Consider the following 25,999-nt stretch of genomic DNA (forward strand, 5'->3'; position numbering starts at 1 on the left):
ATTCCAAAATCATGCTTCAGTCACTGCTTCCCACGTGATATGGTTTGGCTGTGTCCCCACCCAAATCTCATATTGAATTGTAGCTCCCATAATTCCCACGTGTCATGGGAGGGACCTGGTGGGAGGTAACTGAATCATGGGGTCAGGTCTTTCCCATGCTGTTCTTGTGACAGTGACTAAGTCTCACATGATCTGATGGTTTTATAAAAGGTAGTTCCTCTCACGCTCTCTGGTCTGCCACCATGTAAGAGGTGCCTTTGCTCTTCCTTCGCCTTCTGCCATGATTGTGAGGCCTCCCCAGACATGTGGAACTATGAGTCCATTCAACTTCTTTTTCTTTATAAATTACCCAGTCTTGGATATTTCTTCATAGCAGTATGAGAATGGACTAACACTCCATGGTTGTCAGTTCCAGAAGTGAAGCATGTGTATCCATTCTTGTCACGAGCAGAAAAGAGCGTGATGTGAGTACTGGGGCACTGAGTCAAGCCCCAGAAGCAGATGGCAGCCACAGCCGGCCTGGAAGGCCTGTCCCAGTGAGCGAGCTGCCCAAGCCACTCCTGCCCTGCTCCACCCACTGCACCTGCCTCCGGAGAGCCTCTTCCCACACTCCACACCAATTCCACCTTGCCTAGGCAGCGCCAAAGCACCTTCTCTGAAAGCTGTTAAGTGTAGGCTGTGACTTCAGCCTTTTAGATTCAGGTAAGTCTCATCTGCCTTTAAAAGGACCTATTATCCATCATTGGTAGGAGGGACCTGTGATCATAGGTATGTGCTCATCCATCAGGAGAAGCCAGGCAGTCTTGGCTATTGAGGTTTTGCCTAATTTCTCACAAAATAAGCAACAAACGACTCTGTGAGCAGCAGTAAGAGTCTTTGGTTCAAATTTGATTTTGAAGAAAGAGAGCGCAGTAGTGGTCTACCTCTATTAGGATAGGGTCTTGGGAATAACCTAAATTAATATTTTGCATGGTATTATAAACTGCTGTTAAAACATTATATACAAACACTGCAAAAATATCTATGTAAAAGTCCTGTTTATTGTTTAAAGAATTCAAAATGGTCCTCACAGTGAAGTGATTTAGGTATATGATTATTGTCTTTTCGGTCCATTGATACTGCACTGCAACTGTACTCAATATTTGCAGATTTGAGAATAACCCTTCCTCATGAGGCATACATATCCAGTATATATGCTTAAAATTATGTCCTAATTTTACTTGTCTGGGTGATGGAGGACAAGGATCTCGTGAGCTTCTCTGGTTTGGGACAGGCTGCAACGTAGTCCAGGCACAAGTTGGGGCTCCGCGGGCGCAGGCATGACTCTCTTTCTGCCCTTCTCAGAGCTGTGTGGCCGGATGTGGTGGCTCCTCTCATAATCGTTCCTTCCAAATCGCCCGTGGTGGCCTCTTTTAACTGTTTCACAGCTTTTCTCTTATGTACCTGAAAACAATAATGTTTCTGTAGAAAAGGAACTTGTTTTTCCATTATGGATGGCATTTCTGCACACTTTATTTAAAAGTGGTCTGGGTAACAGTTTAATTTCACAACTCTGAGCCCTGCTCCAAAGCGCAATTGGACCTTCTAGGTCGGAATGTGGCATGTGCTCCACTCACAGCTCCAGATACGCTGTTGGGCAGCCAGTCACAACAGAGCCATTTTTTTTGCTCCACAGCCTGGGGGATAAACTTGGGTGGACCCATCCTCCTGTGGCACAGATAGAAGCTGAAGGGAAGCCGGATTTTTAGTTCTCCCTCTTGGAAGACAAAACATTTTCCCGTAGTTTTAGTAATTAAAGAGCAGCTTTGCAGTTCAGTGCACGTTACATGAAACATGCTAATGTTTACATATCACTGTGATGGTTTCAGGTTGTTAAAGATGATAATCACATCTCACTTCCTTTGTAACACATTCTGATTGTTAACACACCGATAACGGAAGACAATCCTTGAATCCTTCACGGTGGAGGTGCCACGGGCAGTACCAGGCAACTCCATGTCACCAAGGACTTGGAGGTGCTCTCAGTTCAAACCTAATTCGTTTCTTGATGTTTTCCTGGGAGCTGTGGAGACACTTGCTTCTCTTCCTCATCAGGCCAAAGGCAAGTCTGCACTTTGTCTTCCACAACAAACAGTTCCTTTTCAGCCTTTAAAAACTGATCTTTTTGTTCCTCTCCATCAACCTTAACTCAGCCCCACAGGAATCCTGTTCCTAGCTAAGGAGCAGGTCCCATGGGGTCCAGGACAGCACCAGGACACTCTTGTGAGAGTCTGCACTGATTGCCCTGAATACAGAATCATAATTTGCTGCAGTGTGGGGAGTGGCCTGGTGGTAGATTTAGAATAGAAGTTACCATTTAGAGACAAGGCTAGCTTTTCAATGTGCCCCCAAGAACGAGTGAATCCTGTGGTGGTTCTGCCTCTCCAGAAGCTCTTGGTCCTACGTGTGTGGTCAGGCTCCATCCTGGGATCCGTGGAGGCTGAGGACTCAGGCGGGACCCCTCCTGGGCCCAGGCTGCCTGGTGCCCACCCAGGGTCAGCCTCCCCTTCTCCCTCACCACTGCGGGTTCTATTCTTCTCGATGTCCTCTCCCACTTCTGATTAATTACACGGAACAGGAGGGAAGTCGGTGCTAATCTAGAGAGCGAGAAGAGGATGTGGATGTCGTCTGGAGGCCCCGCCGGTCTGGAGTGCGCTTGGACAGGGCAGGTGACCCGCCTGTGTGGGGCAGGGACGCCCTCCATCTCTAGCAGCTAGAGGGTGTTCTAGTTTATCCTCTTTAATTAAAAAAAAACCAAAACTTTGCATCTAGAGATTTAGGCCATATAGATTAGACAATGGTCTTCTCATTTATTTTGTAAGTGCAGAAAATATTTTCATGGGCAAACACATTTTTTTTTTTCCTGCTTACCTCCTTTCTCAATGTTGAAAATAGATAGTTGATGGTGAATGGATTCAGCCTGGGAAATAATTGCTTGTCTTTCTCTGGCAAGCAGAGGTGGGCAATCAAGAAATCTGACCATGTACAGGCTTCGAAGGAGGATGTCCTTGCAGATGAGTTGGGTTGGCCTCCCAAGTCCAGAATCTCTTTCCTTGCAAGAGTGTGGTGAATAGGCATTGTTGCCATGTCATGGTCTAGTTTTGACCCAGAAATAATACACAAATGTCCTGAGTTAACAGTATAGTGTGGTGTAAAAGTGCTAATTATCTTGTGAATATAAGCATGGTAACTCCCAATCTAAATATCTGTAGCCACAGAATCTACTTGATTTTTTTATAATGACTAATAAGAGGGCATGTGGGTACTGAAGAAAATAACATTTTAAATAATTATTTAGAAGCATTTCATATTCAGTAATATTTATCTTCATAATTCTTTCTCATATCATTCATCATATTGTGTTCCTATCAATATACAAATAATTGAAAGCCTATTGATGCCAAACTCACAAATGTCATCCTACATTGATATGAGTGACAAGATGCCAAGTCAAGCAAAATTATAAACATTTTATGAATTTACAACCCATTGGTTTATCCTTCACAGTTAAGGTGGGAAAGCTTTTCTTCAAAAAAATTAATTCAAATATTGTAAATTCTAAAATAAACTATAAGGAACAATTGTTTATGTTGTCATGTGCTATTTTCAGGTTCAGTTGCTGTCTGAACAGACTCAACAAACCAGTGTTAGGCCAGAACTCCTCGAAATAAAGAAATAATCACGAGAAAAATGTGAGGTCAAGTGTTCTCCTTCAAAGGAAAATAGGTCAGCAGGTCAGGGCCTCTGAGCCTCAGGTTCAGACCAGCAAAAAGACGTCTTCATTGAATCTTTACACAAAGTTGACCTAGAGTGGAGAGGACAGTGAGCAGAGAAGAGCCTCAGCTGAGGAGGTGAAAAGTTCCTCCCTGGAAGCAGAGAGAGCGGGTGGAGGGCTAGAGCCGGCCCAGATGCCCCTGGACCGCCAGCATGCTTACTCTAGCACTGCCCAGGTCATTTTGGGTGAGGGATACGCACACTGTCAAGCAGAAGGAGGCACTCAAGGCTGTAGACAAATGCGCTTTAATTATAGGAACTCAGCTGAGTTGGACGGTCTGGTTACCAGGGATTTAAAACACTGCTGCTTTTACCCTAAGGGCTCACAACCCCATCTTGCACAGCATTAAGAAACAAATTATAGACTGATTTTAGGTCTGACTCTGGAGACAATTCTGTCTGAAATGATAGAAAGTGTCCCATGAGGCCCCAAGCCCGGCTCTGCCTGACTGTGCCTGGCATTGACCATGCCAGGGAAATGGGAAGAGGCTCTGGGGAAGGATGGTGATGCCCTTGAGGAGGAAAGGCACAGGGCAGCCCAGGAAGAAAGGAAACTCACTGGGGAAATGAAGGTAGGAAATGTATCTTCATGTTGAGCAATGTCCTGGAAACTCACAAACATCACTCCCACCCAGGGAGCCCCGTGACCACTCCAGGTGAAAATCAGTCCCTGCAGGTACAAGGCTCAGGGCTTGGCTAAATGTGGTGATGGATGCTCTTTTCATTTTTGCAGACTCAGTTGATCTTCCTATGCTGAGACCCTCTGGCAGAATCACAACAGGGAGACACGTGACCTCTGGACACTATGCTAATCCCCGAGCATGGGTGAGAGGCGCTGGCTGGGAAGGGCCTGTGAGTACATTACCCACAGCAACACAGGTACAGATAAATGCCCCTGGTGAGTGCTGGCCCAGGCAATGGGGCCGGTGGGCCAGCGTTTCACTCCCGGAAAGGAGGAGCTCACAGGCTCCTTCCAGTGGAGGGACACACAGGACGCCAGGGGCTGCAGTGAGGGGGCTAAGCAAACCTGCTCTAAAGCAGAATTTGGAGTCTCCTTTCAGATTGCCTGCAACACTTCATTACTTGAAACACAGAGCAAGAAGTAGAAGTTACAAATCAGGTGTTCTCTTTAAGAAGCTGTATGGAGAGTTTGTCCTTACACTTGAATAGTTGCTTCACTACCTCCCTTATCTCAGAAGGACATGCACAGTAAGGTTATGCAGATCTGGCTTCCAAATAATATTAAGAGCAAGTCACCTAGCCTGGAACCGGCAGGTCCATATGGCAGACGAGGGACAGCGGGAAGAACACCTAAGCGGAACCCGGAAGCTACTTCCCACTCTGACTTTAGGGTCCACAGAATTATGGACCTGGATACTGGATGGCAGATGTGAAATCCCTTCTTCTTATTCAGTGCTTATGCAAATATGTGCTATTGTCATTACAAACATGGTATGTGCCCTGGAGGGGAACAATGACTCCATTAAATTTTCTGGCCCTAGAATTCCGTAAAGGAAGTAGGCCATGGCCCTAGCCCAGGTTTCTCAGCCTCCACACTATTGCCCGGTAGGCCCTGGGGATGCCCTGTGCAGGGCCCTGTGCCCTGAGCGGCATCCCTGGGCTCCACCCTCCAGGTGCCCTGGATATCAGCAGAAACTCCCACTAAGTCCTGACAATAGAAAATGTCTCCAGACATGTCCAAGTGTCCCTCGGGGGCAAAACCACCAGTTTGGGAGCCCCTGCCCGGGAAGGGGTTTTTGTCTTGCTTTTTGTAGACAGGCCACAGAGTGAGGGCAGCTTCTCAGAAAGAAGGCGCAGTTCTCAGTGCTCATTAACCTACAGATTCAATGACCAATTCACTGCAGAGGGCATCCAAAGGTTCTTGAACACAGAAGTTTGAAAATGACCATGAGACAAGTGGGGCTCTATTTTGTAAAGGGGGTGCAGCCCGATTCGGGATTGCTAATAAAAGACAAGTAAGTCTTTCAACTCAATTTGTTGAAATTTTTTTTTAACAACTGTATTTATCTTACCAACTTTCCATTTCACTCATTCTTAATTAACACAGAGAGTAGGTTTTAACAAATACGACAAAACAGTGGATTGTCCTCACAAAGCATTTCCTTAACACTTATGCAGTTAGGAGAATACTCAGATGTGGGTGGAAATGGGTCTCACTCCCTTCCTAACGGCAGCTGTACGTTCCTGGCATCCACCCTCCACAAATTCCCCCAGGCACAGGTGCTGTTCACCACTACCACGAATGTTCAAATGGAAGGCAGGCAACTATAAGTGTTTTTTTCAAAGCATTTACTCAAGTGTTGTGGGTCCCTCCTTGAACAGCAGCATCTTCAACTTCCCTGTCCACCCACCTGACCCTGCTGTGAATCCTATTGGCCAGACACCCTCAGGGCTTGTGGAAATCCTGGGGCCCTGAGCTATCGGAAAAAAAAAGTCTATGAAAGCACGGCCTCTGCACAATACACAATCCAGCAAGGGTGGCGGCTTCTACCAGACACGCGTGAGTGTTAACGCCCATGGAATGTAACCAAGCACATGGCAATGGGGCGGCATGGATGCCTGCTCGTCCTCTTACCTTTGTCTTACTCTCAAAACAGGTAAATCCCAATGCGAAATCCACCGTGAAACACAGCATCTCTCCTTGCCAGCTGCACATGTATGTTCTGGACTAGAAAAAAAGTACCAATTTTGAGAAAACATTCTTTAATAATGCTGTTTAACTTTAATTAGGTAGTCTCCATATTAACCCGCCTTTGGTCAAAAATTATAAGATGCTGTAACATGCAAGTTACATGGAACAAAACAGGAGGATGCAGGGTCTCGGGAGACCCGCAGGAACAACTGCATACAGGTTCTTTCTTGCTTTTTTGTCAAGAGGCAAATATCTCCAGCTCTGTGAGGTGGGGAGTGTTTACAGGCATTGCTCTAACTCAGAACAAATGCCCAGCCAATCTCTATTCTCCAAAGCATGTTTGAAAACACAGTAAACCACTGAATTTTCTTTCTGCTAGCTCATTATACCTATTGGGTAATATGTTCACTTTTCTTTGCATGAGATGCCCACAAGCATGTTCTGGCAGGAGCTAGACGTGGCACTTTCCTGAGAACATTCTGAAGAGCAGTACAATTTACCCCACCACCAAGCAGCAGAGCAGCAGTACAGCAGGGATACCGCCAAAAACAAAAATGACATCGGTCACACAGTGCGAGAAGTCCCACAGTCTGAAGCGCATCCCACCCACGGCGGTTGGTTCGTGTGGAGGGTGGCCTGGACCAGCACGTGACTCTTCTGAGGGGAAGCCCGGGCTCTCTGCTCACCCCCTGGCGGGTGGTTTGTGTGGAGGGCGGCCTGGACCAGCACGTGACTCTTCTGAGGGGAAGCCCGGGCTCTCTGCTCCTGGGCTCTGCCCTGAAAGTCTCTGGGCTTCAGGCTGCGGAACCCTTGAGCACCTGCCAATGCACTGGCAGCCATGTTGGGTGAAAGCGAGATTTGTGCTATAAATGTTTTCATGCGACTCCAGACAAAAGAATCATGAACCCTAATAACTTGGTAAAAGTTATTTTTAACAATCTCTGTAATAAACCTGCAGGTAAAATGTTCCCATTTAGAAGAGAATCGGAGCCATCGATTTGAGCTGGAAAAATACAGCTGTGGGTTCTGGGCCTGTCTCTGAGCCACCCTGTGACATCCAAACACGCTACTCTTGTGGGAAAGGGGTGCTTGATGCCTACACTCTCTCTCTTCCCCTCCTTCTGTCTCTTCTCTCTCTCTCGCATACACACACACACACACAGTACACGGCTCACACACACCACACACACTCACAGACACAGTGCATGGCTAACACCATATATACACACACACACACAGAGTGCATGGCTCATACACCACACACACACACACACACACAATGCACGGCTCACACACACACACAGTGCATGGTTCACATACCACACACACACTTATACACAATGCACGGCTCACCTACCACAGACACAGACATACAGACACACAATGCATGGCTCACACACCACACACACACACACACAGCGCATGGCTCCCACCACACACACAGAGCACATGGCTCACACACCACACACACTCACACACACACAGTGCATGGTTCACACACTCACACAAACATTCCCCTACACACACAGCCCATGGCTCACACACCACACACACACAGCACATGACACACACCACACACACCCACAATGTGTGGCTCACACCCACATAGCCTACAGCTCTCACACAGCATGTGGCTTACACACGCACACACACAGTGTGGGCACACAGTGCACAGCTCTCTGACACACACAGCGCATGGCATACACACATGCACACACACAGCGCGGCTCACAGCGCGCTGCTCTGACACAGCACGTGGCTCACACACACAGCGCTTGGGTGACACACAGCACATGGCTGACACACATAGTGTGGCTCACACAGCACACGGCTGACAGTGCATGGCACACACACACACACACACACACATACACCCTGGCCAAGGCGGGCTGGAGCCAGGCAGGTCTCAGGTCTCAGGTCTCAGTCCTGCCGTGGCTCCACTCCATGGGCTGCCCACACTGCCTGACAAGACCTCCACTGCCCCGACCCCGCGCCTGCCGTGCTCGGCCCTGTGACTGCCTAGCTGGGGAGGCTCTTCCTCACTTATCTCTTGTTCTGCTATTGTCCTTTTCCTGAATAGCTGAATGCGTGCCTTCAACATCTTCATGCCTGTCAACCTTTCCTTAGAGATTGTCACAAACACAGTAGCTCAAGTCCCTGCATCTCCCCTCTTAGAGGACAACAGGTAGTGGGGGGCCCAAAAGGCTGGAAGGACCCATCCGCCTTGGGCTTACACAGCTCCTGACCCTTCCAGGATAATCGGGGGTCCAGCCAACGCCGCACACACAGCCGAAGGTCACGAATACTCTACACACTATTGGCATTGGCGATGAGAGTCCGAGAGCAGATCGCAATGAGCGGTGGCTGAAAAGCACAGTCCCAGCCAGCTCCCCCTGTCCACCTTCCATGAACCTGACCCAGAGTGTGAGAAGGATTGAGGTTCTACATGAAAGCCCACAGGAGATGACATTCTCACAGCTCAGGTTTGAAAGCTACTCAATCTCTAGAATTTAAATCTAGTGATTATAAAATAGGAAATGAAAGTATTCCAAGGGTAATTGCTATATTTTATGTAGACTAAGTAGCTAGCATCATAGGATCTGTAGAAATTGTAAACATCAGTGGCTACTGCTGAATGGCAATGCACACACATTCAGTAATTATAGCACATCTTTACGGCACAGGACAAAGTTACTCCAGATGGCTACATAAGCACACAATGCATTTGCATAATCTCCAAAGGGGCTTAGGATGGAGGAAAAAGAGAAAGCTTTCATCTAAGGAACCTCTGGCTACACAAAATCTCATTTTCAGAATTAATCAATCAATATCCTCCCAGACACATAGAGTGTCTCATCATTAGCATTTTTAGAACTTGAGGGAATTTTTAAAAAAAATCTGTTTCCTCATTACTGCCGTACATACAACTCCCACAAAACAGTCTTATCATAGAGCTTTCCAAACACAATTCTTTCAACCTAGTGAATGAATGACACGTGGGATTGTTTCCAGGCTTCCTCTATGTTTACAAATTTTCCCTTGATGCCTTGGAAGAAACTCTAATTGACACACATGCCCCAAATCCTGAAGGAAGGGTTGCCTCACGTCCCACTTTCCACATCGGAGGGAGTCTGGGAATGTTTATTTTTGTGTACTGGTCTTGAAAGACATCCTCATAGACTGCCCAGTAAATTTTGATAAAATTAGTAATTTAAATATTTTCATGTAACTCAGGGAGAGAATGTCCACATAACTCATTTGGTGTAGTCATTTGGAATTCTCCAAGATGTTGAGGCCGCAGGAACAACTTACTAGGATCACATTTGATCTACTGATGAAATTATGGAGAAAAGGTATGCAGAACACTTCATGGTTTGGCTGAAGATGGGGACAGTCTTTTCGTACTGAACTTTATCTCCAGCACATTATATGGTGACCCATAGAAAAATGACCAACTGCGGACCACAGCTCTGGGCTTACAGCGAAGCTTCTGAATCAATTAATGAGTTCAAGAAAAAGAAAAAAGTTCAAAGTGCCTCCTTCCACAACTGACCGAAATGTAAAATAGATAGTTTAAGAACTCTTTCTATGAAAATATCAAAAGCGGTCTTATTAATGAAAGCTTAAAGTAAATGGCTTTGAAGTTCAGCTTTTGGAATAAAATAAACCAAGAGCAATAGCACAGAGCAATCAATATTTACAGAAACCATCAAAAATATAAAGCACAGAATTACCTGAAGAGTTAAAAAAAGAAAGAAAAAAACCTAAGAATACCAGAAATAAAACCATCTTTTTTTTTTGAGAGAGAGTTTCGCTCTTATTGCCCAGGCTGGAGTGCAGTGGCGCAATCTTGGCTCACTGCAACCTCTACCTCCCGGGTTCAAGCAATTCTCCTGCCTCAGCCTCCCAAGTAGCTGGGATTACGGGCGTCCCCCACCTTGCCCACTTAATTTTTGTATTTTTAGTAGAGACAGGGTTTCACCATGTTGACAAGGCTGGTCTCAAACTTCTGAACTCAGTGATCCACCCATCTTGGCCTCCCAAAGTGCTGAGATTATAGGCGTGAGCCACCGCGCCGGCCAAGACGAGATTTCTTTTCTGTGTTCTGAACACCAAGAACAGGATGCCACAGCCGTGCTGCTCAGGTGAGATGCTGTAACTTCAAGAGATGACAGGCAAGTCGCTCCCTTTGATTTGCTCATTTCCAGTAAGGAAAATGCTCTCCCAATAATGGGCAGTAAAGCAAGCGGCCTGGAAAAGGAACTGGAGTCGGATATAAGAGAAATAACAGCAGGCGTGCATCTGCCACGTGTAGGTCACCTAGTGCTTTCTTGAAGATTTAGTGTCTGTATTAATGGAGAATATTGGTCTGTAGTTTATTTTCTGGAGTGTTTTTGACTGCTTTTGGTATAAGGGTAATGCTTGCTTCAAAAACTTGTGTTTCCTCCTCCTTTTTTCTTCTAGAAGATATTATATAGACAATATTGGTGTTCTCTTTGACATTTGATAGAATTCTCCAGTGAAATCATCTGATCTAAATATTTCATTTTGAAAGTTTTTAAGCTACAAATAAAGTTTTCTTAGTAATGGTAAGGCTACCCAAAGACTCTATAGTGATGGAGTTGTGGCAGTTCGTGGTTTACGAGGAAACAGTCTCTTCGGTTTAAGTTGCGAGATTTATATGTGTAGAGTTATTCGTTGTATTTTCATTTTCCTGTCGAAGTTTACACAGTCTGTAGTGATATCCCATTTCATTTATTACATTCTCAATTTTTGTCTTCTCTTTTTCTTTTTTTTTGTGAGTCTTTCTTCCAAACATTTGCCAAATTTAATGATATCTTCAAAGAAACAGCTCTTTGTTTCACTGGTTTCCTCTCCTGTTTTTCTGTTTTCGATTTTACTGATATCTGCTCTTCCTTGGGGTTTATAGTTTATTGTTTCTAGTTTATTGAGGCAGAAGCCTACAGTTTTTAGACCTTTCCTCTTCTCTAATGAATGCATGCTGTTAATGCCATAAATTTCCTGCGCAGCCCTGATTCAGCTGTGCCTCACAAACTTTGATTGTATTACAGGGTTCTCATTTTCATATCCTCATTTTTTATTTGCCTTGAAACTGCATGTTTGACACATTGCTTATTTATAAGTGTGCAGTATCTAAGTGTTTGGAGAATTTCCTATTATCTTTCTGTTATTGATTTCAAATTTGTTTCCATTTTAATTGGATAACATTCTTTGTATGTTTTCAGTTCTTACAAATTTGTTGATGCTTGTTTATACCCCCAGATATGGCTGATCCTGCTAAAAGTTGCATGGACACTTGAAAATGTTTATTATCCCGTAGTATATGGTGGGGCGATTCCATAAATGTCTACTAGATTCTTTTAGTTGATGGTACTGTTGAATTCTTCTATATATTTGCTGATATTTTACCTAGTTGTCTTTCAATTGTTGAGAAGGAGTGTTGAGGCCTTCCACTGTAATTGTAGATTTTTCTGGTTTTTTATTTATTTATTTTTTCAATTCTCAGTTTTTGCTTCCCATATTTTGCAGCCCCGTTGTTTTGTGAATACTCACTTAAGATGGCTGGGTCTTCTCAGTGGACTGAGCCTCTTATCATTCTATAACGCCACTCTCTCTGCATCTAGTAATTTTATTTTCTCTGAAGTCTCCTTTATCTGATAATAGGGCTACTCTTGCTTTCCTTTGATCAAGGTTATATGATTTATCTCTTTTTACTCATTTACTTTCAAACCATCTACATGGTTATCTTTGAAGTAAGTTTCTTCATTAGAGCTTGGTCATCTTGTTAATCTCCTCTGCCAATCTCTGTTTCTTACTTGGTGCATTTACACCATTTTCACTTCATGTAATTATTGATATCTTAGGGCTGAAGACTGATATTTTATTTTTTGTTTCCTGTCTTTGATTTCTCTGCTTTTTATTTCTGCCTAACTGTAAGTTACTTAAACTTTTTTTTTTTTTTTTTTTTTTTTTTTAGCATTCCAATTTATCTGTATTTTTTTGAGTGTCTCTTTGGATGGCCTTTTTAGAAATTGCTCTGGTTCTCTATATGCAGTTGTATACACGTTCTATATACACAGTGGTCACTCCTCCATCAGTTTAGTTGAAGTACAGAAACCTCACTCCCCTTCACCTTCCTTTTCCCTCGCCCATTTATAGTATATATATTTCAAATAGTTTCTTCATATACATTTAGAATCACATCAGACAGTGTTATTATTTTTTCTTCGACCATAAAACATAATTTAGTAAACTCAGGCCAGGCGCGGTGGCTCACGCCTGTAATCCCAGCACTTTGGGAGGCTGAGTTGGGAGGATGACGAGCTCAGGAGATCGAGACCAGCCTGGCTAACATGATGAAACCCTGTCTCTACTAAATACAAAAAATTAGCCGGGCGTGGTGGCACATGCCTGTAGTCTCAGCTACTTGGGAGGCTGAGGCAGGAGAATCTCTTCAACCCGGGAGGCGAAGGTTGCAGTGAACCGAGATCACACCACTGCACTCCAGCCTGGGTGACAGAGCGAGACTCTGTCTTAAAAAAAAAAAAGTAAGAAAACTCAGTAGGACAAGAAATGTCTGTGGTGTCACCTGCACTCTCGCTCACCATGGCCCTTTTCCCCTCCTGATGTTCCCAGTTTCCTTCTTTCATCATTTGATTTCTGTTTAGAGAACTTCATTTATTCTTTTTGAATAGATCTGCTGATACTAAACTCTCTTAATTTTTTTATCAGAAAATGTTTAAATATTTTTTAATTACTAAAATATATTTGCAAGTGGATAAAGGCTTCTGTGTGCCAATTCTTTTCCTTCAGCACTTAAAACAATATTGGGACACTTCCTTCTGGCCTCTGTAGTGTCTGCTGAGAAAGCCACTGTAATTTGAATGGTTTTTCCTCCCTAAGGGCTGTATTATTTTTTTCAGGCTGCTTTCAAGATTTGTTTTCTTTTTCTTTAGTTTTCATGAGCTTAATTGTAAGGATCTGGGTATGGAATTCTTTGGGCTTATTCTGTTTAGAGTTTGTTCAACTTCTGGAATATGTAGGTTTATGTCTCTAGCCAACTTGGGGAAGTTTGAGGCCATAATATTTTTTGAGTACTTCTTTTCTCCTGGACTCCAGTGATACAGGTGTTATGCCTTGGTTACATCCTGCAGGTCCCCCTGGAGGACAGCGTGGCACGGGTGCAGACGGCAGCCAGGCCTCAGCAGGGCGCGGGGTAAGCAGTGACAACCACAGTGAGTATGTGGGCTCTGCGTGACTCTCCCTCAAACTGAGTAAGGTACCCAATCCCACGACCCTTCCCCACCATCCACTCAGAGCTCCATGCACGTCACCTTGACCCTTCCCTGCCATCCATTGACAGCTCCATGCACGTCACCTTGACCCTTCCCTGCCATCCACTCAGAGCTCCATGAACGTCACCTTGACCCTTCCCCACCATCCACTGGGAACTCCATGCACGTCACCTTGACCCTTCCCTGCCATCCACTGAGAGCTCCATGCACGTCACCTTGACCCTTCCCCGCCATCCACTCAGAGCTCCATGCACGTCACCTTGACCCTTCCCCGCCATCCACTCAGAGCTCCATGCACGTCACCTTGACCCTTCCCCGCCATCCACTCAGAGCTCCATGCACGTCACCTTGACCCTTCCCCGCCATCCACTGAGAGCTCCATGCACGTCACCTTGACCCTTCCCCACCATCCACTCAGAGCTCCATGCATGTCACCTTGACCCTTCCCTGCCATCCACTGAGAGCTCCATGCACGTCACCTTGACCCTTCCCCGCCATCCACTGGGAACTCCATGCACGTCACCTCTGGGGGACGCTGAGGCTTGAGCTGAGTGCTGTGAGAGCTCGGCAAGTCTAAAGCCATCCCATCTTACACAGCTTCATGCTGTCGGTGGAGAATTTCCTCTCACACACAGTCAGCCTAATGACTCATCAAATTTTCTAGGGCTCTTGAGAAGCACAATCAATTAGAGTTCCCTTAAATACCTTTTACTTAATTTTTGGACATCACTGCAGAAAATGACACGTGCTGCAGTGGCGAAAAATCCAGATAATAAAGATTAAAATAGTTTTTTATAGGACAATAGCTAGTAAACATAATTAGGATGTGATAAAACAAAATGTGGTATTAAATAGCACATTCAAGTTCATTTTCAAATATGTTAAATATTTACGCTCTAAACAAAAGCATTAAGATTAGCCTTTTAAGTATCATAGACAATGTGCACAAATGAAGAGCTGGAATTAATGAAGAAGTTAAAGAAGTGATTCTGTTCATTAACAAAACAGGAATGCATGGAGCGGTCGGAAGCAACATCAGGAGGGGGTATGGGAAGGGAGAGAAATCACGTGGGCACAGGCAGCTCTGCTGGGAGAGACTGAGAGCCACCATACAAGCAGGCGCTGGCACGGCCCAGGTGAGTTTCTGGTCGATGTGCACCCTGGGGCCGCAGCTTGTGTCCAGCGGGGAAATGCTGACCCACCCTGGGGTGTTGAGGGATCTTTCTGTTTTTATCCTGGGGACAGTGAGCCCCAGGAGGCCAATGCTTTTTTCTACCTAAAGCAGACTGGATTGTGGAAGGAGACCTGCAGAAAACGCTTTAGCTAACAAAGACCATCAGCCAAGAGTGAGGGGACTTTGAAAGTATTTTCAACAGCACTTCAGAGCAGTGATGGTCACAGTGCCCTCTTTCAAGGCACTCGTCTTGCATGCCCTTCAGAGCGGTGATGGTAACAGTGCCCTCTTTCAAGGCACCCGTCTTGTATGCCCTTCAGAGCGGTGATGGTAACAGTGCCCTCTTTCAAGGCACCCGTCTTGCATGCCCTTCAGAGCGGTGATGGTAACAGTGCCGTCATTTAAGTCACCAGTCTTGCATGCCCTTCAGAGCGGTGATGGTAACAGTGCCGTCATTTAAGGCACTCGTCTTGCATGCCCTTCAGAGCGGTGATGGTAACAGCGCCGTCATTTAAGGCACTCGTCTTGCATGCCCTTCAGAGCGGTGATGGTAACAGTGCCGTCATTTAAGTCACCAGTCTTGCATGCCCTTCAGAGCGGTGATGGTAACAGTGCCCTCTTTCAAGGCACCCGTCTTGCATGCCCTTCAGAGCGGTGATGGTAACAGTGCCGTCATTTAAGGCACTCGTCTTGCATGCCCTTCAGAGCGGTGATGGTAACAGTGCCCTCTTTCAAGGCACCCGTCTTGCATGCCCTTCAGAGCGGTGATGGTAACAGTGCCGTCATTTAAGGCACCCGTCTTGCATGCCCTTCAGAGCGGTGATGGTAACAGTGCCGTCATTTAAGGCACTCGTCTTGCATGCCCTTCAGAGCGGTGATGGTAACAGTGCCGTCATTTAAGGCACCAGTCTTGCATGGCCTTCAGAGCAGTGATGGTAACAGTGCCGTCATTTAAGGCACCCTTCTTGGATGCCTGGAACTAGGCTAAGTGCCTTACATTGAATTCTCATGGTAAACTCATGAGATGGTGCTTTCATCCTCACTTTACAATGACAGGTGGGGTTTGGGCAGGCACACAGCTTGCCATAGGCACAGAGGATGGGCCGGTCTCTCTGTCCCTGCGTCCTGACTCCTCATTTATTGCTTCCAGCACCACAGCTCAGCATTGCAGTTGTGCTCCACGTTTCTTGTGGGTTGGTGCACAAGGATGACTTGGGTCCCCCCAAAAGTCATGCTGGAGCCTTAGCCCCCAGTATCTTATTTGGAAGTAGGCTCTTTGCAGAAGAGACCAAGGTGAGGCTGTGCTGGAGCACATGGGGCTCGAATCCCGTGACCAGTGATCTTCTGAGAAAAGGAGACAGAGACCCAGGGAGGAGAGCCAGGTGTGGAGACAGGGGTGGAAGCTGGGGTGAGGAGCTGCAGATCGAGGAATGCCAGGGACTGCAGGAGGCACCCAAAGCGGGAAGAGGCAGGAAGGATTCACCTTTGAACCTGAGAGAGTTCAGCCCTGCCGACCCTTTGATCTCAGACTTGTAGCCTCCAGAAATGAGAGGATAAATTTCTGTTGTTTTAAGCCACTTGGTTTGCAGACATTCCTTAGGGCAGCCATGGGAAACGTGCGCTGGGCTAGACCAGCAGGGCCAGGGCTGGTGACAGATGTGTTTCCATGGCCCAGAAAGCAGCAGTGCGGGGCGTGTTCCTGCCTCGACTCTTGGCTCCCGGTGTTGCGCCTTATTGGATAAAAGTATCTTGTATTAGTCAGGGTTGTCTAGAGAGACAGAACTAATGGGACAGATATCTATCAAGGGGACTTTATGAAATATTAACTTACACAATCACAGGGTCCCACAATAGGCCGTCTGCAAGCTTGAGGAGCAAGGAGAGCCAGTTCGAATCTCAAAGCTGAAGAACTTGGAGTCCGATGTTCGAGGGCAGGAAGCGTGCAGCACGGGAGAAAGATGGAGGCTGGGAGGCTAGGCCCATCTCTCCTTTTCACATTTTTCTGCCTGCTTCATGTTCACTGGCAGCTGCTCGGATGGTGCCCACCCAATCAAGGGTGGGTTTGCCTATCCCAGTCCACTGACTCAAATGTTAATCTTCTTTGGCAACACCCTCACAGACTCACCCAGGATCAATACTTTGTATCCCTCAAGCCAATCCAGTTGACACTCAGTATTAACCATCACATTTCTGGAGTGGTGCAGGATGGTAAAAAGGCATTTGGAGAGGTAGAGTAGGCAGAGGCAGAGGAAGAAGGCACCCAGGGAAGGCGGGTGTGGAAAGCAGATCTGCTGTTCACCCAGGGGCACCGTCCAGGACCAGGGGAGGACAGGGTCTCTACCGATGGTTACTGGTTTAATTCTGCTTCACTGTTTTAGAATGTGTGCCACTTTGGCCTGTCTTCTGTTTACATATTTATTATTTTAAATTAAAGGTATAGGCCGGGTGTGGTGGCTGTCACCTGTAATCCCAGCACTTTGGGAGGCCAAGGTGGGTGGATCACTTGAGCCCAGGAGTTTGAGACTAGCCTGGGCAACATGGGAAATCCCCATCTCTACCAAAAATACAAAAAATTATCTGGGTGTGGTGGTGGGCATCTGTAATTCCAGCTACTCAGGAGGCTGAGACACGAGAATCTCTTGAGACTGGGAGGCAGAGGTTGCAGTGAGCCGAGATCAAGCCACTGCACTCCAGCCTGGGTGACAGAGGTAGACTCTGTCTCAAAAAAATAAAACTAAAAATAAATGAATGAATGAAATGTATATAAAATACACTATGCTGACATGCTGATAGACTGAAATCCCCTCTGCCCCAGCTCTGAGAGAAGCACCAGCCCAGTCTCCTGTCCGTTACCCCTTGCAGCTCTCTGCTCTTTATAACACATAAGAGCCCTGGGCAATGGGCCTCAGTTCCACACATTTCTAGATTCATATAGACCAACACATGCCCTGCTCAAGCCCTGGTTGGGAGTTCTCACTACTCTGTTCCTTGCTGATACTCGGTATTTTCAAGCTTGTTAACTTCTGCCTGTCTAGTGTGAGATGGAGTCTCCTAGGAGACTAACTCATATGGTCCTAACATGGAACGAGGCCAAGATCCCTGCCTTCTGGATCTTCTTTTCCATTCTTTCCTTCTCTGCTCTTATACTGAGAGCTCCGGGGCCACTTTCCTGTCACTTGATGCTTCCAGGGAGAGGCCGGATAATGACCTACAAGAGCCAGGAAGGGGCTGCAGAGATGCCGGGCTGGGCCGCTGGGAAGGAGCTGCAGAGGTGCCAGGCTGGGCAGCCCCTATGTTGTGCAACTCCAAGATGTTATTAGTGACAGGTGGACAATGTCTCAAGTATAGCTCATGCAATAGCACAGGGCAGCAGCACACATTTAATGGAGATGTGCAAAGTACCAAATATCAGATGGCAAAGTAACTGGTTTTTCTCCATTGAAAATAAATATTTACATGAATGTGTACTGCACGCACTGCAGTTCAACCTGGATCCTCCACCTTCAGGTGATGAGTATGGATTCTCCATGAGGACAGAAAAGCTTCTTCCCCTCACTTGCAGATATACAAGGTGGGAGGGAACCTGAGGCTGGTGGTGGGGGCATTAGCTCAGGGATCCTTCAGTGGGTGGAATGCAGGTTTCCAGTAGAACGGGGCAAGTCGAAAATTCTTCTGCTATTTCCTTCAGGGAAGTATGGAGGAAAATAAAGGAAATGCCCTTTAAGCACCCCCAGGACACACAGCTGGTGCCCTGGACAGTGAAGTTATGCACCCGGAATCTCTGTGAGGCTGGATGTTCTGTTCTGCTTTCTTGAGAAAGTGTCAAATAATTTTCTGTGTCCTGTATCTAGAATTGAAGCAAAAAGGGCAAAAATGGGCATTTCTACCTGTGCTCTACAAATACAATTTATTGTCAGCCCAGCAACTTCTTCTAAAGCAAGACTGTGGTTAATATCAAAATTCAAAGATGGTGATTTTCTTAGCAAAGGTGGTCTGTTCCTAAACAGCGTGCTGGGGAGTCTGCCCTGTGCTGACCCGGAAGCAGGTTCCTACACAAAGGGAGAGCTGCTCAGGGACTGTGATTCCAGGGAGGAAAGTGGGAAAATGCAAACAGGACTGATTCGTGAACACGGAGATGCCTTGAGGTCCCTGAGTGACCAGGAAAGGCCCGGCCAGTGTGGGCCACGAGCCTAGGTCAACCTCTATCTCTGTGGGGACAGATAAGACCCTGTATTTTTCAGTTTTACTAATACACGGGTAGAAGAGGCTTCTCTAATTGTGAAATGTATGCCTGAGGGGCAGGTAGCGGCGTGCTCACCAGCACAGAGGCTGCTGCTGGGGCAGGGGCACCTTGGGAACATTTTGCAACCCTCTGCCCCTCACTTTGTCATCTGAAAAAGGGAATAACAGTCAAAATATGTATAAGTTTTATAAAAATCAAATGATTAATAAATATACAGTTATTTAACAGTGCCTAGTATGCAATAAGCACCCAATTGGTCGGCAGCTGTGTTTGCCATTGTTATTCTAACCAATTCCGGGATGAGTAGATCAGCGTTAGCGCAGAAGTGGCCATGGTGCAAGGCAGAGGCTTACCAAGTGGAAGCGACTGATGGTGACATCTGCCTGACCCTCCCACCCCAACACAGGAGACTCAGCCTTCTACAGTGGAAACCATCGATGGAGACACCTGCCTGACCCTCCCACCCCAACATGGGAGACTCAGCCTTCTACAGTGAAAGCCATCAATGGTGATGTCTGCCTGCTCCTCCTACCCCAACATAGGAGACTCAGCCTTCTACAGTGGAAGCCATCGATGGAGACACCTGCCTGACCCTCCCACCCCAACACGGGAAACTCAGCCTTCTACAGTGGAAGCCATTGATGGAGACACCTCCCTGACCCTCCCACCCCAACACGGGAGACTCAGCCTTCTACAGTGGAAGCCATCGATGGAGACACCTGCCTGACCCTCCCACCCCAACATGGGAGACTCAGCCTTCTACAGTGGAAGCCATCGATGGTGATGTCTGCCTGCCCCTCTCACCCCAACAGGGGAGACTCAGCCTTCTACAATGGAAACCATTGATGGAGACACCTGCCTGACCCTCCCACCCCAACACGGGAGACTCAGCCTTCTACAGTGAAAACCATTGATGGAGACACCTGCCTGCCCCTCCCACCCAAACACAGGAGACTCAGTCCTCTATGGCTGTTATTCCTATGTCACTCGAAATTTCCTCAATCATTACATTTCTGGGCTACACTTTCTCTGTATTATTATAATAGATGCCTCTGGGAATAGGGTTAAAACTAAGAAACACTGAAGTTACTAAAATGGGTAACTTACTGAAGCTGATACTTTGTATTAAAAAAGATACTTTCCCTATACAAGTCTCGCACCTGTTGGAAAAAATTATTCTGGGAAGAGAGTTCCATCAGAGTGAACGAGGAGAAGACAGGAGGCGGACCAGCAAGCCTGTCTCCATGCAGGCTCCTCACACTGAGGCATGAGACACAACATCCTCCCGGCATGCGGCCACTTCAGTCTCTGCACCTGAGAGTTCAAAACACTGAAACTCAAGAGTTGCCACAGAGCTCATGGCCACACGAGAGTTCCTGCGGCACCACTAGCATGAGAGAGAGAGACTCTGACGCTGCCCCCTAGGCCTCCCTGCTCAGTCATTCCCCAGCATCATCACCTCCCCAGCACTCCGCACGCACAGGGCAGAGCTGGATCCTTCACATTCAGCGTAGGGGGAGTGAACGAGACAGCCTGCATCAAACGCCTCATCCCAGATGAAGCCAGGTCAGAAGACGAGCCACACTGTCTACTTCCTTGCCTCTGAGTGCCTGGGCTGTAAACTGTAGAGTGTTATGTTAGCGAGTGGTTTTATGATTCTGCAGGCTTGATTTCTTCCTCCAGACATTGTGTAATTTATAAAGCAAATGATGACACTCACTTCCCTCACATACATGAGGACTCAGGTTTGTGTTTCTTAAGATGCTAAGATATATTGTTCAATAATCCCTACTGGAATTTCTCATCATATGTTAATATCCGATTCCTGAAATGACTGTTTACCATTGATAGAAAATGCTTGTGTCCATGTGGTTTGGGAGAGCACTGTCCTGCTTACAAGACAGATGACGAACCCCTTTACATGAAGAAGTAGCAGAGAGTGAGTTCCTTTCTGCATTTCTGATTGGAGATTTCTTTAATCTTAACCAATTTCTACTTTCTAAATATAAATTGTATCATCTGTCCCTCTAAGGTAATCGTCCTAGAAACTCATATACTTTCTCCTAAGAAAGCTGAATCTCTGTTTTTCAGATGAAGAATCGAAGTTTCTCTTATAAATTCATTCATTTCTCAAACATTTGAGCACATAAAATGTACCATGTTTAGGGAGATTAGATGAATTTCTCAAAGCTGCATTCCTTGGGCATGGGAGGGGCATGGCCAGGACCTGAGGGTAGGGGTCTGTCCCTAATGGGACCTGAGGGTAGGGGTCTGTCCCTAATGGGATCTGAGGGTTGGGGTCTGTCCCCAATGTCCCCACATGTGGGAGTTGTTCAGCATACCATTCCATCTCCTCCAAAAAGACAGAAGCCACTGAGGACTTCCGGGACAGCCGATCTGGAGAGGGTGAGATTGCAGGGGTATGCAGAGTGGTGGAGACAAAAGAGAGTTGGAGAAGAGAATGGTCAGCTAAGAGGCTATGGTGGTGACCAGCCTGAACACATGTGGTACCATCTGAGCTGGACCCCAATGTTGGGCTGTTCAGGAACATCTTGAATGTTCTTAGTCCACAGGCTTAGAGGACTGTTCTGGGCTCCAGTTTGGGATCATCCAAATAGCATATTACAGCATGAAAGCAGTCTTCCAAGCTGGTCCCTTTTAACTCCTAGTGAATGCACAAAAGGAAGCCTGACAGAGGGTCACTTCTCCCCTGTAGATATCATACTTTATAAGGTTTGCTCCACATGCTTGGTGGCAAAACAAGCCTTAATAAATGTTAAAAGATGAAAATTGTATCAATTATCATTTTTGATCTTATTGGAATGTAACTAGAAATCAACAGCAGAAGGAAAACAAAAATCAACAAATATGTGTAACTTAAACAACCCATTCTTACACAACCAATGGGTCAAGGAAGAAATCATAAGGGAAGCTAGAAAATAACTTGAACAAATAAAAAACACAACACACCAGAATTCACAGAACACAGTAAAACTAGGGCCAAAAGGGAAACTTATAGCTAAAAATGCTTATATTAAAAAAAGAGAAATCTCAAATCAGCATTTTAACTTTAAACCTTAAGAAACTAGAAAAAAGAAAAACACACTAAACTCAAATCTTGAAGAAAGAAGGAAATAACAAAGATTAAAGCAGAATTTTTTTAAAAAGAAAAAATAGAAAAACAATATAGAAAATCAATGGATGCAAAACTTGATTCTTCAAAAATGTTTTTTAAAATGGCAATGCTTTATCTGTATTGACCAAATAAAACACAGAGAAGATTCAAATAGCTAAAATCAGAAATCAGAGAGGGGACATTTCTACTAACTTAACAAAAGTAAAAAAAAATGTAAGAGAGTACTACAAACAATTTTACACTAACAAATTGAATAACTTGGATTCAATGAAAAAATTCCTGTGACACACACAATTTATCAAAACTAAATCAAGAAGAAATAGAAACTGTGAACAAACTGTAGCTTGCAATGGGACTGAACCTATAATCAAAAACTTTAAGGCAAAGAAAAGCCGAGGACCAGATTGTTTTGCTGGTGAATTCTACCAAACATTTAAAGAAGAATGAACACCAATCCTTCTCAAACACTTCTAAAAACCTGAAGAGGAGGATATACTTTCCAAGTCATTCTATGAGGTCAATGTTACCTTGATACCAAACCTAGACAAGGACTCTACAGGAAAAGAAAACTGCAGACCAATATCCCTTATGAAGATTGATGCAAAAATCTCAATAAAATACTAGTAAACAAAATTCAACAGCACATTAAAAGCATTGTACAATGTAACAAAGTAAGATTTATCCCTGGAATGAAAGGATGGTTTGACATAGAGAAATCAATCAATACAACACACCATGTGAACAAAAGGAAGGAAAAAGAAAAACTTTTATCATCTTAATAGATGCAAAAAAGTAACTGGCAAAATTCAACATCCTTTTATGATATAAAACACCCAACAAACTAGAAATTGGGTTAAATATCTCAACATCATAAAGGCCTTATATAAAAGCCCACATTAACATCATACTCAATAGTGAAAGACTGAAAGCTTTTTCTTTAAGATCAGGAACAAAGTAAGGATGCCTACTGCTGCCAATTCTATTCCACACAGTACTAGACATCCGAGCTACAGCAACTGTGAAGAAAAACAAACAAGTCAACCAAATAGGAAAGAAAAAACAAAATTATCGTTGTTCACAAGCAACATTGTCTTACATATAGAAAACCCTAAAGATAGAACAAAAAAAAGTCTGTTAGAATTAATACAAGAATTGAGCAAATCCTGCACACAAAGTTGCAGGATACAAAATTAACACTCAAAAATCAGTTTTATTTCTATATGCTAACAATGAACAACCTGAAAAGGATATTGAGAAAACAATCTAATTTACAATAGCATCAAAAAGAATAAAATATATGGAATTAACTAAGCCAAGGAAGCAAAAAGACTTGTACACTGCAAACTACAAAACATTGATGACAAAAATTAAAGAGCACACCATTGAAGAAAAGACATCTTGTGCTCATGGATTGTAAGACTTAATGTTGTTCAGCTGTCCATACTACTCAAAGCTGTCTACAAATTCATTGCAATCATTATCAAAATCCCAAAGACATTTTTACAGAAATAGAAAAATCCATCTTAAAATTCCTATGGAATGTCAAGGACCTTGAATAGCCAAAACAATCTTCAAAAAAAAAAAAAAAAGTTGGAGATTTCAGAGTCCCTGATTTCAAAACTTACTGCAAATCTACATTAATCAAAACAACATTGCACTGGCATAAAGAAAGACATAGATCAATGGAACAGAACAGAGAGCGATGAAAGAAACCCTCACATAGGTGCTCAGATAATTCCTAACAAAGTCGTCAAGACCATTCAATGGAGAAAGGCCAGTCTTTTCAATAAATGGTGCTGGGAAAACTGGATATCCATTTACAAAAATGAAGTGGAACCCTTATCTTACATCATATCCCAAAATTAAATCAAAATAGATCAAAACTCTAAATGTTAGAGCTAAAATTGTAAAATTCTTATAATTAAAAATAGAGGGAATACTGCATGACACTGGACTTGGCAATGACTTCTTGGACATGACACCAAAAACACAGGCAACCAAAAAAATAGACAAATGGAATAACACCAAAATTAAAACTTTTGTGTATCAGAGGACACCACCAAAGAGTGGAAATCCAACCCAGAGAATGTGAAAGTTTGTAAATCATGTATCTATTAAAGGTTTGATGTCTAGAATACGTAAGAACTCCTACAACTGAACCAGAAGAAAACAAGCAAACAACCCAATTAAAGATGGGCAAAATACTTGAACAGACATTACTCCAAGAAGATATATCAATGACCCATCAGCACGTGGAAGATGCCAACATCACCAGTGATTAGGGAAACAAAAATCAAACCTCAATGAGATGCCACCTCACACCCGCTAGGATGGCTACTATAAAATACAAACAAGCAAATACAACAGAAAATAACAAGTGATGATGAGGCTATGAAGAAATTAGAACCCTTGCGTACTATTGCTAGGAATGTAAAATTTTGCAATGTTATGGAAAACAGTACAGTAACTACTTATAATTTAAAAATTGAACTGCCACATGATCCAACAATCCCACTTCTGTGTATACACCCAAAATAACTGAAAGCAGAGACATTGCAAGATGATTTGTACACCCATTGATATGGTTTGGCTCTGTGTCCACACCAGAATCTCATGTATTGTATTTCCCAGTGTTGCAGTTAGGGCCTGGTGGGTGACTGGATCATGGGGGTGGTTTCTAATGGTTTAGCACCATCCTCCTAGTGCTGTCTTGTGATAGAGTTCTCACGAGATCTGGTTGTTTAAAGGTGTGCAGTACTTCTCAGCCGGGCGTGGTGGCTCACACTTGTAATCCCAGTACTTTGGGAGGCCAAGGTGGGTGGATTACTTGAGGTCAGGAGCTCAAGACCAGTCTGGACAACATGGCAAAACCCTGTCTCTACTAAAAATACATAAATTAGCTGGGTGTGGTGGTGCATGTCTGTAATCCCAGCTACTCAGGAGGCTGAGGTGGAAGAATTGCTGGAACCTGGGAGGCAGAGGTTGCACTAAGCCAAGATCATGCCACTGCACTCCAGATTGGGTGACAGAGTGAAAGTCCATCTCAAAAAAAAGGGTGTAGAACTTCCCCTTCACAGTCCCTCTCTGTCCCTCTCCACCATGTGAAGACAGCTTTCTTCCCTTTTGCCTTCTGCCATGATTGTAAGTTTCCTGAGGTCTCCCCAACCATGCCTCCTGTACAGCCTGTGGAACTGTGAGTCAATTAAACCACTTTTCTTCATAAATAACCTAGCCTCAGGTAGTTCTTTATAGCAATGTGAGAACGGACTAATACACCATTTTTATAGCAACATTATTCCCAACAGCCCAAAGGTAGAAACAACTCAAGTGTCCATCAATGGATGAATGGATAAACAAAATGTTATATCCATACAATGGAATATTACTCACCTTTAGAAAGGAAGGAAATTCTGACATGCTACAACAGGGATGACCTTGAAAACATGCTAAGTTAAATAAGTCAGGCACAAACAGACCGACACTGCACGAGTCTGCTCATACGATATATCTGCAGTCCTCAGATTCATAGAGACGAGAAGTGGAATAGTGGCTACCATGGGCTGGGGTTGGAGCATGGGGAGCTGGTGTTTAACGGCAATGGAGCTTCGGCTTTGCAAGATGACAGGGTTCTGGTGATGGTGGTGACAGGTGAACACCACTGTGA

The 25,999-nt window shown here is 44.8% G+C and overlaps 1 protein-coding gene across 3 annotated transcripts in view; it reads right to left on the reverse strand.

Annotated features, from left to right (window-relative positions):
• The window catches only part of SNTG2 (syntrophin gamma 2), a 417,829-nt gene that overhangs the window by 50,178 nt on the left and 341,652 nt on the right, over positions 1-25,999 (reverse strand). For all 3 annotated transcript variants that reach the window (XM_024242487.2, XM_063713807.1, XM_054548457.2), the window contains one exon: positions 6,410-6,502. In XM_024242487.2, coding sequence (XP_024098255.2) covers positions 6,410-6,502 — 93 coding nt within the window. The remainder of the gene's footprint in view (positions 1-6,409; positions 6,503-25,999) is intronic.

The sequence above is a fragment of the Pongo abelii genome, chromosome 12 (genome assembly GCF_028885655.2).
Source record: "Pongo abelii isolate AG06213 chromosome 12, NHGRI_mPonAbe1-v2.0_pri, whole genome shotgun sequence".
NCBI classification, from domain to species: Eukaryota; Metazoa; Chordata; class Mammalia; order Primates; family Hominidae; genus Pongo; species Pongo abelii.